The sequence below is a fragment of the Sorex fumeus genome, unplaced genomic scaffold (genome assembly GCF_029834395.1).
Source record: "Sorex fumeus unplaced genomic scaffold, SorFum_2.1 ptg000093l, whole genome shotgun sequence".
NCBI classification, from domain to species: Eukaryota; Metazoa; Chordata; class Mammalia; order Eulipotyphla; family Soricidae; genus Sorex; species Sorex fumeus.
The window spans coordinates 5,683,291-5,699,671 of record NW_026606150.1 but is presented as its reverse complement, the minus strand read 5'-3'; the positions used below and the strand labels follow the sequence as shown (position 1 = coordinate 5,699,671).

The 16,381-nt window shown below is 64.0% G+C and overlaps 1 protein-coding gene across 4 annotated transcripts in view; it reads left to right on the top strand.

Moving 5' to 3' along the window:
* SPTBN2 (spectrin beta, non-erythrocytic 2) overlaps window positions 1-16,381 on the top strand; it is a 37,696-nt gene that overhangs the window by 19,745 nt on the left and 1,570 nt on the right. For 3 of the 4 annotated variants that reach the window (XM_056131920.1, XM_056131922.1, XM_056131921.1), the window contains exons 11-34: window positions 104-262; window positions 676-978; window positions 2,929-3,082; window positions 3,241-4,111; window positions 4,935-5,072; window positions 5,420-6,176; window positions 6,395-6,597; window positions 6,893-6,983; window positions 7,083-7,229; window positions 8,795-9,058; window positions 9,876-10,100; window positions 11,059-11,148; window positions 11,426-11,686; window positions 11,761-11,891; window positions 12,226-12,430; window positions 12,900-13,274; window positions 14,261-14,505; window positions 14,586-14,724; window positions 14,908-14,992; window positions 15,104-15,300; window positions 15,483-15,622; window positions 15,707-15,779; window positions 15,853-15,903; window positions 16,090-16,307. In XM_056131920.1, the coding sequence (XP_055987895.1) occupies window positions 104-262; window positions 676-978; window positions 2,929-3,082; window positions 3,241-4,111; window positions 4,935-5,072; window positions 5,420-6,176; window positions 6,395-6,597; window positions 6,893-6,983; window positions 7,083-7,229; window positions 8,795-9,058; window positions 9,876-10,100; window positions 11,059-11,148; window positions 11,426-11,686; window positions 11,761-11,891; window positions 12,226-12,430; window positions 12,900-13,274; window positions 14,261-14,505; window positions 14,586-14,724; window positions 14,908-14,992; window positions 15,104-15,300; window positions 15,483-15,622; window positions 15,707-15,779; window positions 15,853-15,903; window positions 16,090-16,307 (5,522 nt within the window). The remainder of the gene's footprint in view (window positions 1-103; window positions 263-675; window positions 979-2,928; window positions 3,083-3,240; window positions 4,112-4,934; window positions 5,073-5,419; window positions 6,177-6,394; window positions 6,598-6,892; window positions 6,984-7,082; window positions 7,230-8,794; window positions 9,059-9,875; window positions 10,101-11,058; window positions 11,149-11,425; window positions 11,687-11,760; window positions 11,892-12,225; window positions 12,431-12,899; window positions 13,275-14,260; window positions 14,506-14,585; window positions 14,725-14,907; window positions 14,993-15,103; window positions 15,301-15,482; window positions 15,623-15,706; window positions 15,780-15,852; window positions 15,904-16,089; window positions 16,308-16,381) is intronic. The other variant, XM_056131923.1, reaches the window with a different exon arrangement.

Sequence of the window (16,381 nt, the reverse complement as noted above, 5' to 3'; positions counted from 1 at the left end):
ACGGGTATCTGAACCGGCCACATTCCAGCGACCCACTAGAGCGAGCTTCCCGGGACCTCCCCGCCGTCCCCAGCCGCTCGCGCTAACCCTGCCCGCCTCGCAGGCCTGGGAGCGGCTGGAGAAAGCCGAGCATGAGCGCGAGCTGGCCCTGCGCACGGAGCTCATCCGCCAGGAGAAGCTGGAGCAGCTGGCCGCCCGCTTCGACCGCAAGGCCGCCATGCGGGAGACCTGGCTCAGCGAGAACCAGCGCCTCGTGTCCCAGGTAGAACTGGGGAGGGGGGCACAGAGCCATAGCACAGCGGGGAGGGCGGTTGCCTTGCACGCGGCCGACCCGGGTTCGATCCCCAGCATCCCATATGGTTCCCCGAGCACCACCAGTTGTAATTCCTGAGTGCAGAGCCAGGAGTAACCCCTGAGCATCTCTGGGTGTGACCCAAAAAGCAAAAAAAAAAAAAAACCAACTTGGGGGGTCCTACAGGAAGGGGAGCTGATGGTGACACAGGACAACCCCAGGAACTGGGGGCTGGAGGCAAGAGCTGCAGGCTGGGCTCAGTGACCCGACCGGGGGCCCCTCGTGGACTGGGCAGTAGAGTGTTGGGGGGGCGGGCCCGGTGGGGTATACAGAGCCACCCCTCCCGGGGCTCCCCAACCTCCGCTGCCTGTACCCGCCTCCAGGACAACTTTGGGCTGGAGCTGGCAGCCGTGGAGGCAGCCGTGCGCAAGCACGAGGCCATCGAGACAGACATCGTGGCTTACAGCGGCCGCGTGCAGGCGGTGGACGCGGTGGCCGCGGAGCTGGCCGCCGAGCGCTACCACGACATCAAGCGCATCGCCGCGCGGCAGCACAACGTGGCGCGGCTCTGGGACTTCCTGCGGCAGATGGTGGCCGCCCGGCGGGAGCGGCTGCTTCTCAACCTGGAGCTGCAGAAGGTGTTCCAGGACCTGCTCTACCTCATGGACTGGATGGAGGAGATGAAGGTAGGGGTGGGGCGGGGAGGGGAGGCGGGGGTCCGTTTCGCAGTGCGCTGAGTGAGGTGAGCTGAGTGACAGCTTCTGTCCTGGGCTCGAGGAGGAGGAGGCTGGTAAACAGAGCAAAGCAGGTGTGCACACAGTTCGCGGGAGCGGGAGTTGCTTGGGTGCAGAGGCTGGGCAGGCCGCGTGTAACCGTCCCGGGGGTGGGCGAGCCGCGGGCAGCCCCTGGACTGGGCAGCATGTGGCATGAGGAACCAGCAGAACTGAGAGCGGGAAGCGGCAGCCCACCGGCCTGGGCAGCGGGATGGTGGGATTTTATTCCAAGACACGGGATCATTGAGAGTGAGTGATTAGACGCGTTAGAGAAGGGGGGTATTGGGGCTGGAGCGATAGCACAGCGGGTAGGGCGTTTGCCTTGCACGCAGCCAACATGGCCGACCCAGGTTCGGTTCCCAGCATCCCATATGGTCCCCTGAGCACCGCCAGGAGCAATTCCTGAGTGCATGAGCCAGGAGTAACCCCTGAGCATCGCCGGGTGTGACCCAAAAAGCAAAAAAAAAAAAAAAAATAGAGAAGGGGGGTATGTGATGCCCCCTGCTGTTTATTTTAGGGGGTGGGTTCTGGTTCCTTGGTTTGAGGAGTACAGTTGGAGATGCTGGGGGCTACTCCCAGCTCTGTGCTCGGGTCATGCGGGGCCGGGTGTGAACCCCAAACCTCTTGCGTGCCAAGCATGTGCCGTGAGCCATCCCTCTGGCCCCTAGTTTTGAAAAGAGCACTTTGAAAAGGGGGCCAGGGGGGCTGGAGCAATAGCACAGCAGGTAGGGCGTTTGCCTTGCACACGGCCAACCCGGGTTCGATTCCCAGCTTCCTATATGGTCCCCTGAGCGCCACCAGGGGTAATTCCTGAGTGCAGAGCCAGGAGTAACCCCCTGTGCATTGCCGGGTGTGACCCAAAAAGCAAAAGAAAAAAAAAAAGAAAAGGGGCCAGGGATGCCCCTCTGAGTGGGAAGGCACTTGCTCAGCCCAGAGTTTGACCCCTGGTGCTCTGTAGCCCCTGGGCACTGCCAGTTGGCCCTGGTGGGTCCCAGCACTTGCAGGCCTTTGCACTGAGCTCCCGGCCTGCATCTCCAGACTGAATATTGTGGGAGGGGCCATGATCTCCACACACACCCCGCGCCCCCCCCCCCACACACACACCCCAAACCACCACCAATTGTGGCTCCTTTAAAAATAAAATAAAGGAGGCTGGAGCGATAGCACAGCGGGTAGGGCATTTGCCTTGCACGCGGCCAACCTGGGTTCGATTCTCAGCATCCCATATGGTCCCCTGAGCACTGCCAGGAGTGATTCCTGAGTGCAGAGCCGGGAGGAGTAACCCCTGTGCATCATCGGGTGTGACCCAAAAAGCAAAAATAAATAAATAAATAAAGGGCTGGAGAGGTAGTAGAGTGGGTAAGGAAGGCACTTGCCTTGCACAGGTTCAATCCCCAGTGCTGTCTTAGCCCCCTCAGCACAGAGCCAGGAATAAGCCCTACGCACTGCCATGTATGGCCCAAAAGGGCGGGGGGGGGGGGGGGGGAAGAAACTTAAATATACGGGACCAGAGCAGGTACGGCATTTGCCTTGCTCGCAGCCATCCCAGGTTTGATCCCCAGCATCCCACGTGGTCCCCTGAGCACAGCCCAGAATAACCCTGGGCCTTGCCAGGTATGGCCCAAAAACCAACTATAAAGGTCAGTCTGACTACTATGATAGAAGGACTGTGAGCTGCCTGGGAGGTCTGAGGGCCGAGACGTAGGGTGTCGGGTTCAAGGACCCAGTGATTCTGGGCCCAGAAGGGGAGACGGAGCAGGATTTGGTCCGGGAGCTGTTCCTGCAGGGAGAGGGTTGTGGAGAGGCCTGGGGGTGCCCACAGACAGAGAGGGTGCAGGGGACTCACCGCGGCCTGTGCTGCAGGGCCGGCTGCAGTCCCCAGACCTGGGCAAGCACCTGGCGGGGGTGGAGGACCTGCTGCAGATGCACGAGCTGGTGGAAGCCGACATCGGCGTGCAGGCCGAGAGGGTGCGGGCCGTGTGCGCCTCAGCCCTGCGCTTCTCCGACCCCAGCAAAGGTGAAACTGGGGCACGGCTCTGGCCAAGGGAGGGGCCGGGGGTGGTGGTGGACGGGTGCAGCCTGCGGGGGGAGGGCAGCAGCCGGGACTGGGGTGTGGCCGTGGGGGGGGGGGGGGGGCTGGGTGACAGCTCTCTCTCCTGGGCTGGGCTTTTTCAGAGTACAAACCGTGTGACCCGCAGCTGGTGTCCGAGCGGGTGGCCGCCCTGGAGCAGAGCTACGAGGCCCTGTGCGAGCTGGCGGCGGCACGGCGGGCCCGGCTGGAGGAGTCGCGGCGCCTGTGGCGGTTCCTGTGGGAGGCGGGAGAGGCCGAGGCCTGGGTGCGGGAGCAGCAGCACCTGCTGGCCTCGGCCGACACGGGCCGGGACCTGACCGGGGTCCTGCGCCTGCTCAGCAAGCATGCGGCCCTGCGCGGCGAGATGAGCGGCCGCCTGGGGCCCCTGAAGCTCACGCTGGAGCAGGGCCAGCAGCTGGTGGCCGAGGGCCACCCCGGGGCCAGCCAGGCGGCCGCCCGCGCCGCTGAGCTCCAGGCGCAGTGGGAGCGGCTGGAGGCCCTGGCCGAGGAGCGCGCCCAGCGGCTGGCCCAGGCCGCCAGCCTCTACCAGTTCCAGGCGGATGCCAACGACATGGAGGCCTGGCTGGTGGACGCGCTGCGCCTGGTGTCCAGCCCCGAGCTGGGGCACGAGGAGTTCTCCACCCAGACGCTGGCCCGGCAGCACCGGGCCCTGGAGGAGGAGATCCGTGGCCACCGGCCCACCCTGGACGCCCTGCGGGACCAGGCGGCCGCCCTGCCCGCCGCGCTGAGCCACACCCCCGAGGTGCAGGGCCGGGTGCCCGCGCTGGAGCGGGACTACGAGGAGCTGCAGGCCCGGGCGGGCGAGCGGGCACGGGCCCTGGAGGCAGCGCTGGCGCTCTACACCATGCTCAGCGAGGCCGGGGCCTGCGGGCTGTGGGTGGACGAGAAGGAGCAGTGGCTCAACGGGCTGACCCTGCCTGAGCGCCTGGAGGACCTGGAGGTGGTGCAGCAGAGGTGGGTCCCGGGCAGGGCGCCCCCTGGAGGCCTGAGGGTGCCGCACCCCAGCCCCCGCTGGGATTGTATCTTGGCAGCTGTCCTGTTTGTGTTTTCATGAAAAATGTGAAAACATCAGGGGCCGGAGCCATAGTAAAGCCAGTAGGGCGCTTGCCTTGCACGTGACCGACCCAGGTTCGATCCCGGGCATCCCTAAGCCTCAGCAGGAGTAATTCCTGAGCCTGGAGGAACCCCTGAGCGTGACCGGGTGTGGGCTAAATCCCTCCTGCAAAAAGAAAAACAAGAACAATCAAGAGGAGAGTCTGGGGGCTGGAGCGATAGCACAGCGGGGAGGGCGTTTGCCTTGTACGCGGCCAACCTGGGTTCAGTCCCCAACATCCCATATGGTCCCCTGAGCACCACCAGGAGTAATTTCCTGAGTGCAGAGCTAAGAGTAACCCCTGAGCATTGCTGGGTGTGACCCACAATGCCAAAAGGAAAAAAAAAAGAGTCTGGGCCCCGGGTTCCCCACCCTGCCCCCACTTGCATGCGCCGTGGCTCCGTCTATGCTCTGCTCTGGTCGCTGGTTCCTCTAGGAAGCCTCATCCCGGTATCAGCTCTGGGCTTCTCCGTTCTCTGGGACTTGGTCCTCACGCCAGGGCTCCTGATTGTTCCCTTTGACCACTGGTCAGCCAACTCTAGAGAGAAGACAGCAGTCGTTGGGGGGCGGGTCTTGTTTGCCCCCTATCCTCCCCACATCCCAAGAAACTTCCAGGCACCTAACAATAGGCCAGAGAGGAATTCTGGGGGTGTCCCGGGAGCTGACCCCTGTTGATCCCCTCAGGTTTGAGACCCTGGAGCCCGAAATGAACGCCCTGGCGGCGCGCATCACCGCGGTGAATGACATTGCCGAGCAGCTGCTGAAGGCCAACCCCCCGAGCAGGGACACCATCGTCACCACCCAGCAGCAGCTCAACCACAGGTGGCTGGAGTGGGGGGTGAGGGGTGGGCGAGGCTCAGAGAGGGGGGTGGAGCTGGGGAGGGGGGGACAGGGAGTCTGCGAAGCTGGTTCCTGCACGAGAGGAGCCGGGGGGAGCCTTTGCAAGCCAGCAGAGCTGGAGAAACAGCTCCAGGGGCTTCCGGTGGGCCCTGCACGCGGGCACCCCAGACTGCATCTATCGCTCGGCCTGGCCCCCCACGAGCATCACCCAGGTAGCCGCAAAAGCCAGGAGAGGCAGAGGCTGTAGCAAGGAAGAGAGACGCAGCTTGCAGCTGTCCAGGTTCCAGGCAGGAGCCCCTAGGGACCCCGAGCCCTCTCTCTGCTCCCAGGTGGCAGCAGTTCCGGTCCCTGGCAGACGGCAAGAAGGCGGCCCTGACCTCCGCCCTGAGCATCCAGAACTACCACCTGGAGTGCACCGAGACGCAGGCCTGGATGCGGGAGAAGACCAAGGTCATCGAGTCCACCCAGGACCTGGGCAACGACCTGGCCGGGGTGCTGGCGCTGCAGCGGAAGCTGGCAGGCACGGAGCGGGACCTGGAGGCCATCGCCGCCCGCGTGGGCGAGCTGACGCGAGAGGCAGACGCCCTGGCCACTGGCCACCCTGCCCAGGCGCCGGCCATCAACGCCCGGCTCGCCGAGGTCCAGGCCGGCTGGGAGGACCTGCGGGCCACCATGCGGCGCCGCGAGGAGTCGCTGGGGGAGTCGCGGCGGCTGCAGAACTTCCTGCGCAGCCTGGACGACTTCCAAGCCTGGCTGGGGCGCACGCAGACGGCGGTGGCCTCGGAGGAAGAACCGGCCACCCTGCCCGAGGCCGAGGCCCTCCTGGCCCAGCACGCCGCCCTGCGGGGAGAGGTGGAGCGGGCCCAGAGCGAGTACAGCCGGCTGCGCGCCTTGGGCGAGGAGGTGACCCGCGACCAGGCCGACCCCCAGTGCCTCTTCCTGCGGCAGCGGCTGGAAGCCCTGGGCACGGGCTGGGAAGAGCTGGGCCGCATGTGGGAGAGCCGGCAGGGCCGCCTGGCCCAGGAGCACGGCTTCCAGGGCTTCCTGCGGGACGCGCGCCAGGCGGAAAGCGTACTGAGCAGCCAGGTGAGAGCCAGCCCGGGCCAGGGGCGGGGAGCAAGGGGTCCCTCGGGGGTCCCGTAAGCTGCAAATGGCACGGACCAGAACTGGCAGGGGACCTAGAGAGTCAGTTCCAAAGGGCAGGCGAGGATTTGCACGGAAAGCTCCCAGGGGTCTTCTGAGCCACCGCGGGCCTCCACCCCCTCCAGCTGTGAGCCCAGCGGGTGCCCCCTCTCCCACCCTAGGAGTACGCCTTGTCGCACACGGAGATGCCAGGGAGTCTGCAGGCCGCGGACGCCACCATAAAGAAGCTGGAGGACTTCGCGAGCACCATGGACGCCAGCGGGGAGCGGATCCGCGGGTTGCTGGAGGCCGGGCGCCAGCTGGTGTCCGGGGGCAACATCCACGCCGAGAAGATTCAGGAGAAGGCGGACTCCATCGGGAGCAGGTCGGACGAGGCCCACAAGGGGACGGGACGGGTGGACAGAGCGGGCTCACCGGTGTGAGGCCCAGCACGGGGGGAGAAGCAGAGCTGGGGATCAGGGAGGAGGAGGAGACAGTGCTGGTGGCGGGGTGTGGGGTGCAGGCTGGGAGCGGCGACGAAAGGCCTCTGGTAGCCGGAGGCTGGGGTCTCATCCCAGGCCTGTAGTGGTCCCGCAGAAGTGTCCTGTCCGAGGACTCAGGCTGATGAGGGTCACCCCCTGGTCGCAAGGCCCCGGGCTTCACCAGGACCGTTTTTACAGGCACAAGAAGAACCAGGAGGCCGTGCAGCAGCTGCTGGGCCGCCTGCGTGACAACAGGGAACAGCAGCACTTCATCCAGGACTGCCACGAGGTGAGGCCCGTGTCCCCCACGGCCCCCGCGCGCCCGCCCCTCTGCCCCCGAGGCCGCTTCTCCGGGCTCACCCAGCCCCGCTGTCCCCCGCCCTCCCAGCTGAAGCTCTGGATCGACGAGAAGATGCTCACGGCGCAGGACGTGTCCTATGACGAGGCGCGCAACCTGCACACCAAGTGGCAGAAGCACCAGGCCTTCATGGCCGAGCTGGCGGCCAACAAGGACTGGCTGGACAAGGTGGACAAGGTGAGCGGAGAGGGCCCAGCAGGGACAGAGCCTGCGGGCTGGCGCTTCAGAAAACGGTGCTGTCGTGAGGCCCTGGGCATCAGGCTCCAGGGTGGAAAGTGAGGGGCCACGGTGGACATGGCTACAGAGGAAGTGTGGGTTGGTAGAGGCCAGCTTCAGCTCAGCTGGGCTGGAGAGCCAACAGGGACCCCTTGGTTGGGGTCAGCCAACTTCTGTAAAGAGCCAGAGTTGCTGCCATTGCCTGTCCCATTGTCGTTGGAGCCCTGAGACAGCCGGAGGGAGGACAGAAAGGAACGAGCACAGCTGTGTTCCAATAAAACTTTATTCAGGGCCAGAGAGACAATACAGTGGGTGAGGAACTATATTACCTTTCGTGTTTCCAGAACCCCTGCGTTCCCCCAGGCACCGCCAGTAGTGATCCCTAAGGACTGGGAGGCAGCTGGGGGGGAGAGATGCAGACTGGCAGAGCCCGTACCAGCACTGAGGGAGATGAGGTGTGAAATGGGGCCTGTCTGGGAGCAGATGGCCGTCCTCATGAGCAGGGCTGCAGGTGGTGTGGGCTGTTACTCGGTGCCAGCCTTGAGTCCGCGGCCTGGGCCTGCCTGTGCACAGGGCAGACACCAGCCTCCCTCACCCCTCAAACATGTCCTTTAGCATGGGGAGCACAGGGGGGCCACCCCGAGACTGACCAGGTGAGGGCGGGGCTGCGCTGGGAGTCGGTGAGCGCTAATCAGGCAGGACTCACTCCGGGACACATGGAGAGGAGGAGAGGGATGTGGCCGTGCCTGGGAAAAGGAGGAGAAGGAGGGGGGAGGAGGAGGAGGAGGAGGAGGAGGAGGAGGAGGAGGAGGAGGCGGCGTCGGCCCTCGGGTGGGTGTTTGAAAAGTATGCAACTTTGGAGCAGAGCACACTGGAACTTGGGCCTCGTCTGCTCTGGGCTGCAAAGTTCATAGCCTCCGGGGCCAGGGAGAGAGCTTGGCATACAAGGAGCCCAAGGCAGCACCTCACAGTTCCCTGAGCACAGTCAGGAGTGACCCCAGAGCACCTCCTAGTATAGTTATCACAGTCCGGTCCTCCCATTGTTCATTGATTTGCTCGAGCGGGCCCAGTAACGTCTCCTTCGTGAGACTTGTTGTTGCTGTGTTTGGCATATTGAGTACGTCACGGGTAGCTTGCCAGGCTCTACCATGTGGACGAGATACTCTCGGTAGCTTGCCGGGCTCTCCGAAAGGGGTGGAAGAATTGAACTCGGGTTGCCCATGTTGGCTGCGTGCATGGCAAACGCTCTACCCGCTGTGCTGTCGCTCCAGCCCTAGTATAGTTATAGATAAATTAATTAAATCGCCCAGGGGTTAGAGTGCATACCATAGATTCATCCAATTCTTGAATCACCCAATTCAGTCTCAGCACCACAGGCCCCCAGAGCACCCCCAGATGGTCCCTGGTCACCGGCACCACAGGGTCCAAGCCACACCACATCCTCCAGCCCTGGCATTCAGCCATCTGGCTCTGTTGGCATGAATCACCGCTTCGCCCTTCTTAGACCTTCTCCATCCCACTCCCAGGAAGGGCGGGAGCTGAGCCTGCAGAAGCCGGAGCTGAAAGCCCTGGTGTCGGAGAAGCTGGGGGACCTGCACCAGCGCTGGGACGAGCTGGAGAGCACCACCCAGGCCAAAGCCCGCAGCCTGTTCGACGCCAACCGCGCCGAGCTGTTCGCCCAAAGCTGCTCGGCCCTGGAGAGCTGGCTGGAGAGCCTGCAGGCCCAGCTGCACTCGGACGACTACGGCAAAGACCTCACCAGCGTCAACATTCTGCTCAAGAAGCAGCAGGTGTGAGCGGGAGCCCGGGGGGTGGGGGGGACCGGAAGGGCCTGACTGCCACTCCTCAGAGTGTCCATCAGTGTAGATTGAAACGTCAAAGACACCTGCTGGGGAAAGTGGCAGAGACTACCAACAGGGACAGAAAACCCCGAACTAGGCATCGGAAAAACGTTTTCTGTAAATTATCAGATTTAAATCTCCCAGGACATGGGAGACCTTTCAAGGGTTGATGCCGCGATGAGCAGGGTGGTGGCATGCCAGGCTTTCCAAACACCAGCAGGGGGCTGGCTTAGGTCTTCCCAGCTCCACAGAAAAGCAAAAGGATGTAGCAATAGTTACAATGTGGATGGGGCTGTGGGGTGGTGCCAGGCAGACCTCTTGGCAAGGACAGGTGGAGGGACGTTGGCTGGGCCAGCGTGGGCAGGGCAGATCTGAAGTTGGTCAGCCAGCACCAGCCAGCCGGAAGTTTCTAGGGGAACCCCTACAAACTTGGAGGCCCAGAACTGTCGGAGGGAGCCCTGTATTGGGGTAGCCCACCATTGCCCCCTGCTGGCAGGGCCTAGCATTGCAGCAGTGGCCTGAAGGACCTTATCCTACAATGGGTCCGGTTCACCAGCAGGAAGGAGGATGTGGACGTGAGGCTGCCAGGCGGATCGTTACCACGTTCCCTGCAGCCTCACCTGTATTAAACCCTGAGATGGTCTGAAGGAGCCCCGAGGAAAGGTTCCCCTGGGGGCTCCACCACAGTGACCACCAGCGTCATGGCCCAGCATGTCCTCCCAGTGGGATGGAGATGTGTGAGCCGCGTCTCCTACCTCCGGGACAGATGCTGGAACGAGAGATGGCCGTGCGGGAGAAGGAGGTGGAGGCCATCCAGGCGCAGGCCAAGGCCCTGGAACAGGAGGACCAGGGCGCCGGCGAGGTGGAGCGCAAGTCGCGGGTCGTGGAGGAGAAGTTCCGCGCCATGTGCCAGCCCATGAAGGAGCGCTGCCAGCGGCTGCAGGCCTCGCGCGAGCGGCATCAGCTGCACCGCGACGTGGAGGACGAGATTGTGAGTCCCCAGCGCGGATGTGGGGCTCAGCCCAAAGCACTCTAACATGTTTAAACTCTCGCTCCTTGATCCACACTTCCGGGGGCAGTTTGAGCAGGTGGGGTTCCGTCGGTGAATGGGGGGGCATCAGAAATTTGGCAGCAGGGGCCAGGAAAATGTACAGCAACTCGATTCCTGGCACCACGAGTGTTGGGTGCAGCTCTGCATACCCCCCTCCCCACACCCCAGCATCGCCAGGGTGGCCCAAGGCAGGCTTGACCAATCGCAAAAGGGTCTGGAACAATAGAATAGTGGGAGAGTGGGCAGGGGACTTGCCTTGCGTGAGGCCAACACAGGTTTGACACCCCTCCCCCCCCAGCAACATATTGGTCCAGGAGTGATTTCTGAGCACAGACCCAGGAGTCAGCCCTGAGCACCACCAGGTGTGGCCCCCAAACAAGCAAGAATCAAGGAGTGGGTTCCCCCAGACCTCTTGAACACCAATTGGGAGGCGCCTCATGAAAATAGAGAAAAATTTGGCAACACTGAAAGATTTCTGGGGACTGGAGCAATAGCACAGCAGGTAGGGCGTTTGCCTTGCACGCGGCCGACCCAGGTTCGATTCCCAGAATCCCATATGGTCCCCTGAGCACCGCCAGGAGTCATTCCTGAATGCGGAGCCAGGAGTAACCCCTGTGCATCACCAGGTGTGACCCAAAAAGCAAAAAAAAAAAAAAAAAAAAAAAAAAATTCTGAATGTGCAGAAACCGAATATTAATTCAGGTCAACCCAATCTTGAATCCTCTGGCCACAGTCACCCATGCGACGGTTCTTGGGCATGAGGGGCCATGAGTGCTGGAAGTTTAAGAAGCCCTGTTCTAGAACACTCTTAGGGACCCTTTCATCTCGAGAGGACCATTCCCAGATCACACAGACCAGCAGCCCCTCACCCCTCTCACTTTCCCTCCTCCCTCTCCAGCTGTGGGTTACAGAGCGGCTCCCCATGGCCAGCTCCATGGAGCACGGCAAGGACCTGCCCAGTGTCCAGCTCCTCATGAAGAAAAACCAGGTGAGGCACAGGTGAAGGGCTAAAGAAGAGGTCCAGCTGGGAACTGGCCTTTTCCTGCGGCTTTCTCTGGCTCTCGGCTTCAGGATCCCCTTCCTCCCCTCGGGTGGGTTCCCTGGGAGGCCAGGAGGCAGCGGGGGCATGGCCTTTGCATTGGGGCTGGAGGGAAGAAACTGGAAGAATCTGGGGGTGTAGCCAGAGGGGCTCAAGGTGGGGTGGGGTGCTCGCAGGAATCTCCCCAGTGACCCTGCACGGTCCCCTCCTCTCTTGCCCTGGGCAGACGCTGCAGAAGGAGATTCAGGGCCACGAGCCGCGCATCGCAGACCTCACAGAGCGTCAGCGGGCCCTGGGGGTGGCCGCAGCCGGGCCGGAGCTGGCGGAACTGCAGGAGATGTGGAAGCGCCTGAGCCACGAGCTGGAGCTCCGGGGCAAGCGGCTGGAGCAGGCCCTGCAGGCGCAGCAGTTCTACCGCGACGCCGCCGAGGCCGAGGCCTGGATGGGCGAGCAGGAGCTGCACATGATGGGCCAGGAGAAGGCCAAGGTGAGGCGGGGCCGGGGTTGCCTCTCCTCCCGCCCCCTCCCTCTTGGGCCAACGCCCCCCGTCCCTGCCCCCAGGACGAGCTGAGCGCCCAGGCCGAAGTGAAGAAGCACCAAGTCCTGGAGCAAGCCCTGGCTGACTATGCCCAGACTGTCCACCAGCTGGCCGCCAGCAGCCAAGACATGATCGACCACGAGCACCCGGAGAGGTGGGCACAGTCCCCGGGGCAGAGCTTACCTAAGCACCACATGTAGACAGAACCTTCTAGAAAGCCAGAGAGGCAGAGCTGCAGCTATAATACAACAGGGAAGGCAAAAGTTTGCCTTGCAAGTGGCCGACCCGGGTTCGGTTCCCGGAATCCCATAGGGTCCCGCGAGCACTGCCAGGAGTCATTCCCGAGTGCAGAGCCACCCTGGGTGTGACCCAAAAAGGAAAAAAAAGAAAGCCAGAGAGGCAGGGCCCCTGGAGCGGTGGAGGGTGGGTGGGGAGAGAACTGGGAGCGGCTGCAGTGGCCTGTATTGGCTCCCCCTACCCCCTTGCAGCACGCGGCTGTCCATCCGCCAAGCCCAGGTGGACAAGCTGTACGCCAGCCTGAAGGAGCTGGCCGGGGAGCGGCGGGAGCGGCTGCAGGAGCACCTGCGGCTGTGCCAGCTGCGCCGGGAGCTGGACGACCTGGAGCAGTGGATCCAGGAGCGCGAGGTGGTCGCCGCCTCCCACGAGCTGGGCCAGGACTACGAGCACGTGACAGTGAGTGCAGACGGGGCACAGCATCCCCTCGTGGGCTTGGGGGTTCATTTGAAGGACTAAGCCCGAGGGAGGTCCCGGGGGGCCAACATGGAAACCAGGACCCTCCAGTCTCTCACGGGAAGGCAAGGAAGCCGCAGTTTGTGGGTTTGGACGCCCGTTGGCGCTGAATACGGGTCTTTGTTCTCCATGTCTGAGGGCCGACGGGCAAGGAAATGTTGGGGTGAATGGGGCCGGAGCGATAGCACAGCCATAGGGTGTTTGCCTTGCACACGGCCGACCCGGGTTCGAATCCCCGGCATCCCATATGGTCCCCCGAGCACCGCCAGGAGTAATTTCTGAGTGCAGAGCCAGGAGTAACCCCTGTGCATTGCTGGGTATGACCCAAAAAAAGAAAAAGCAAAAAAAAAAAAAAACAAAAAAAATTGGAGCGAGAGCTTCGCTCACTCTGTCTCCCGGCCTGCCCCCGCAGATGCTCAGGGACAAATTCCGCGAGTTCTCCCGAGACACAAGCACCATCGGGCAGGAGCGCGTGGACGGGGCCAACACACTGGCCAATGGGCTCATCGCCGGGGGCCACGCCGCCCGCGCCACGGTGGCCGAGTGGAAGGACAGCCTCAACGAGTCCTGGGCCGACCTGCTCGAGCTGCTGGACACGCGGGGCCAGGTGCTGGCGGCCGCCCACGAGCTGCAGCACTTCCTGCACGGGGCGCGCCAGGCGCTGGCCCGGGTACAGCAGAAGCAGCAGCAGCTGCCGGACGGCGCCGGCCGCGACCTCAACGGCGCCGAGGCCCTGCAGCGCCGCCACTGCGCCTTCGAGCACGACATTCAGGCCCTCAGCGCCCAGGTCTGAGCCCGCCAGAGACGGGAAGCTTGTAGGAAGGGCACAGGGCGGGAGTTAGGAGGGGCCCAGGGAGGGACCGAGCCAGAGCTCTGGACACTCGCTTTGCTTGCAGCTGACCCTGGTTCAATCCCACAGAGGGTCCTGCTAGCCCTGCAAGGGGTGATTCCTGAGCACAGAGCCAGGAGTAACTCCTGAGCACTGTCAGCTTGGCCCTAAAACAGACACAGAAAAGGAGTGTCCCAGGGACACGTCTCTGGAAGGACAGTCACACAAGCCTTCCTGGGCGTCCCTCCGTGTTCTAGTGGTCCCTCTGACTTGGAGACTCTTATGGGAACAGATCGGCCCATCCCTCCTCACCCTCACACCCGCCAGCTTGCCAGTCCCAGCCCCCGCAGGCATGTGGAACCCATGCTCGTTTTCCTCCCCGGGTCCCTCATGTGAGATGCTCAGGACAGCACCGGAGCCTGCACTGGCGACTAAGCTCAGGGCCTCACAGTTTCTGGGACGCTTTCATAAACCCTGAGCCCATCTTGTAGATGCTTTTCCGGTCAGGGTCTCCCTCCATCTATACGGGTACCCCTGGGCTTGGAACTCATGACCTTGCACTTCAGCCACTGAGCCAGGTGGCCCATTTAGAGAGTGGCCCCAGGGGCTGGAGCAATAGCACAGCAGGTAGGGCATTTTTCCTTGTACGTGGCCGACCCAGGTTCAAGTCTCAGCATCCCATGTAGTCCCCTGAGCACCGCCAGGAGTAATTCCTGAGTGCAGAGCCCTGTGTATCGCCGGGTGTGACCCAAAAAGCAAAAAATAAAATAAAGAGTGGCCCCAGCTGAGCCCCTGCCCGTGGCGGGTGACACAGTACCGCATCCCCACTCCTTTCACCCTTCGCTCCTCCATGGGCGTCCCCAGTGGGTATCATGAGCAAGGGGGGGCGGGTGCTGAGGACCGAGGGGGCCGGCCGCTCCTTGACTCGGCTCTGGGCCCTGCAGGTCCAGCAGGTCCAGGACGACGGCGTCCGGCTGCAGAAGGCCTACGCGGGAGACAAGGCGGAGGAGATCGGCCGGCACATGCAGGCCGTGGCCGAGGCCTGGGCACAGCTGCAGGGGAGCTCGACTGCCCGCCGCCAGCTGCTGCTGGATACCACAGACAAGTTCCGCTTCTTCAAGGCCGTGCGGGAGCTGATGCTTTGGATGGACGGGGTGAACCTGCAGATGGATGCCCAGGAACGGCCCCGGTGAGGTCCGGGGGACCCCAGGGACACGGCTGGGACACAGGTGCCGGGCAGCAGCGCTGACGCGGGCTCTGCACCTCCAGGGACGTGTCATCTGCCGACCTGGTCATCAAGAACCACCAAGGCATCAAGGCCGAGATCGAGGCCAGGGCTGACCGCTTCTCCTCCTGCATCGACATGGGGCAGGGGCTGCTCGCCCGGGGCCACTACGCGGCCGAGGAGGTACGTGGGGCCTGGCGCCGCCCGCTGCCCAGAAGCCATGTCTCCCCTCAGCACTGCTCAGGGCGCTCCGGCTCCCCACCTTCCCCCCACAGGCCGCCTCCCGAAATCAGAAACCCCTCCTCCCTCTCGGACCCCAGGACAGGGCCTGTCACTCACCGTCCCTCTGCCCCCCCACCCCCCCAGATCTCCGAGAAGCTGTCCCAGCTGCAGGCCCGGCGCCAGGAGACGGCGGACAAGTGGCAGGAGAAGATGGACTGGCTTCAGCTCGGTGGGTGCCGGGGCGGGGATCCTGGCAGCCTCCTTCCCGCCCACCGCTGGGCCCCCCGGGTGCCTGCCCGACCCGTGCCCACCGTGACCCCCGTGCCCCCTGCCCCCGCAGTGCTGGAGGTGCTGGTGTTCGGGAGAGACGCGGGCATGGCCGAGGCCTGGCTCTGCAGCCAGGAGCCGCTGGTGCGCAGCGCCGAGCTGGGCTGCACGGTGGACGAGGTGGAGAGCCTCATCAAGCGGCACGAGGCCTTCCAGAAGTCCGCGGTGGCCTGGGAGGAGCGCTTCAGCGCCCTGGAGAAGCTGACCGCAGTGAGGGCCACAGCACCCCGGGGTGCCCGCCCGCCCCAGTCCCATGCCCCCCCAACCCGCGCCGGGGGTCGTCCCACCCCCTTCACCCGGAACCGCACCCTACCCACTCCCACCCATCAGCCAAGTGGCCGTGCCTGGGGTCTCCGACACCTCCCCGCGCTGACCGCCACCTCTCTTGACAGCTGGAGGAGCAGGAGCAGGAGCGGAGGAGGAAGAGGGAGGAGGAGGAGCGGAGGAAGCAGCCCCCTCCTCCAGCCCAGACTGCCGCAACGCCCGCAGGGGAACTGGTGGATGGCCAGGCCCCCGACGCCCCCAGGGATGGGTGAGAGCAGGGTGCTGCGGGGAGGGGGGGTAGCAGAACCACCCCAGGACTCACTGCGCCCCGTGTCACCTTCTACCCTTCTAGAAGCCACCCTCGGTTGCCAGCGTCCACGCCCGCCAGCGTTAATGGTGTCTGTACAGACACAGAGGCCCCCCAGGTGAGCCCCGCTGCCCTGCACCCCGGCCAACTGGGCCCCCTTCATCCCCTCTTACAGCCTCTTGTCCTTGTAGCCCCAGTTGGAACAGCAGACCCTTGAGCAGGGCAGCCTCCCCGAAGGGACTGTGAGTTTCTCCAGGAGTACGGGGGCTCCCCGCGAGACGCCGAGGAGTGGGGGACCCCGGGTGGGAGGGGGCCGAGGCTCTAGGAAGTGTAGAGGGTGCAGGAAGGCCAGCCGGGGCCCTTCAGGCTTAGAAGTCAGTGGGGGACGCTCCCAGCAGCGCCCCTGACACGGAGCCTCCTCCCCACAGGGGTCCGGCACCGGGGGAGAGGCCAGCGGGCCCCGGGGGGAGCGGCCGCCCCACACACGGGGCGCGGCGCCCTCCACCATGCCCCAGAGCAGGTCCGAGTCGGCGCGGATGGGCACGTTGCCCCAGCGCGGCCCGGAGCTGTCTGCCCAGGAGCAGATGGAGGGGATGCTGTGTCGCAAGCAGGAAATGGAGTCGTTTGGCAAGAAGGCTGCCAACAGGTGCCCGGCGCTTCCTGGGCCAGGTGGGGCGGGGACGGGGTGTCCGCAGCAGGGGGGCACCCTCGCGAGTTCTA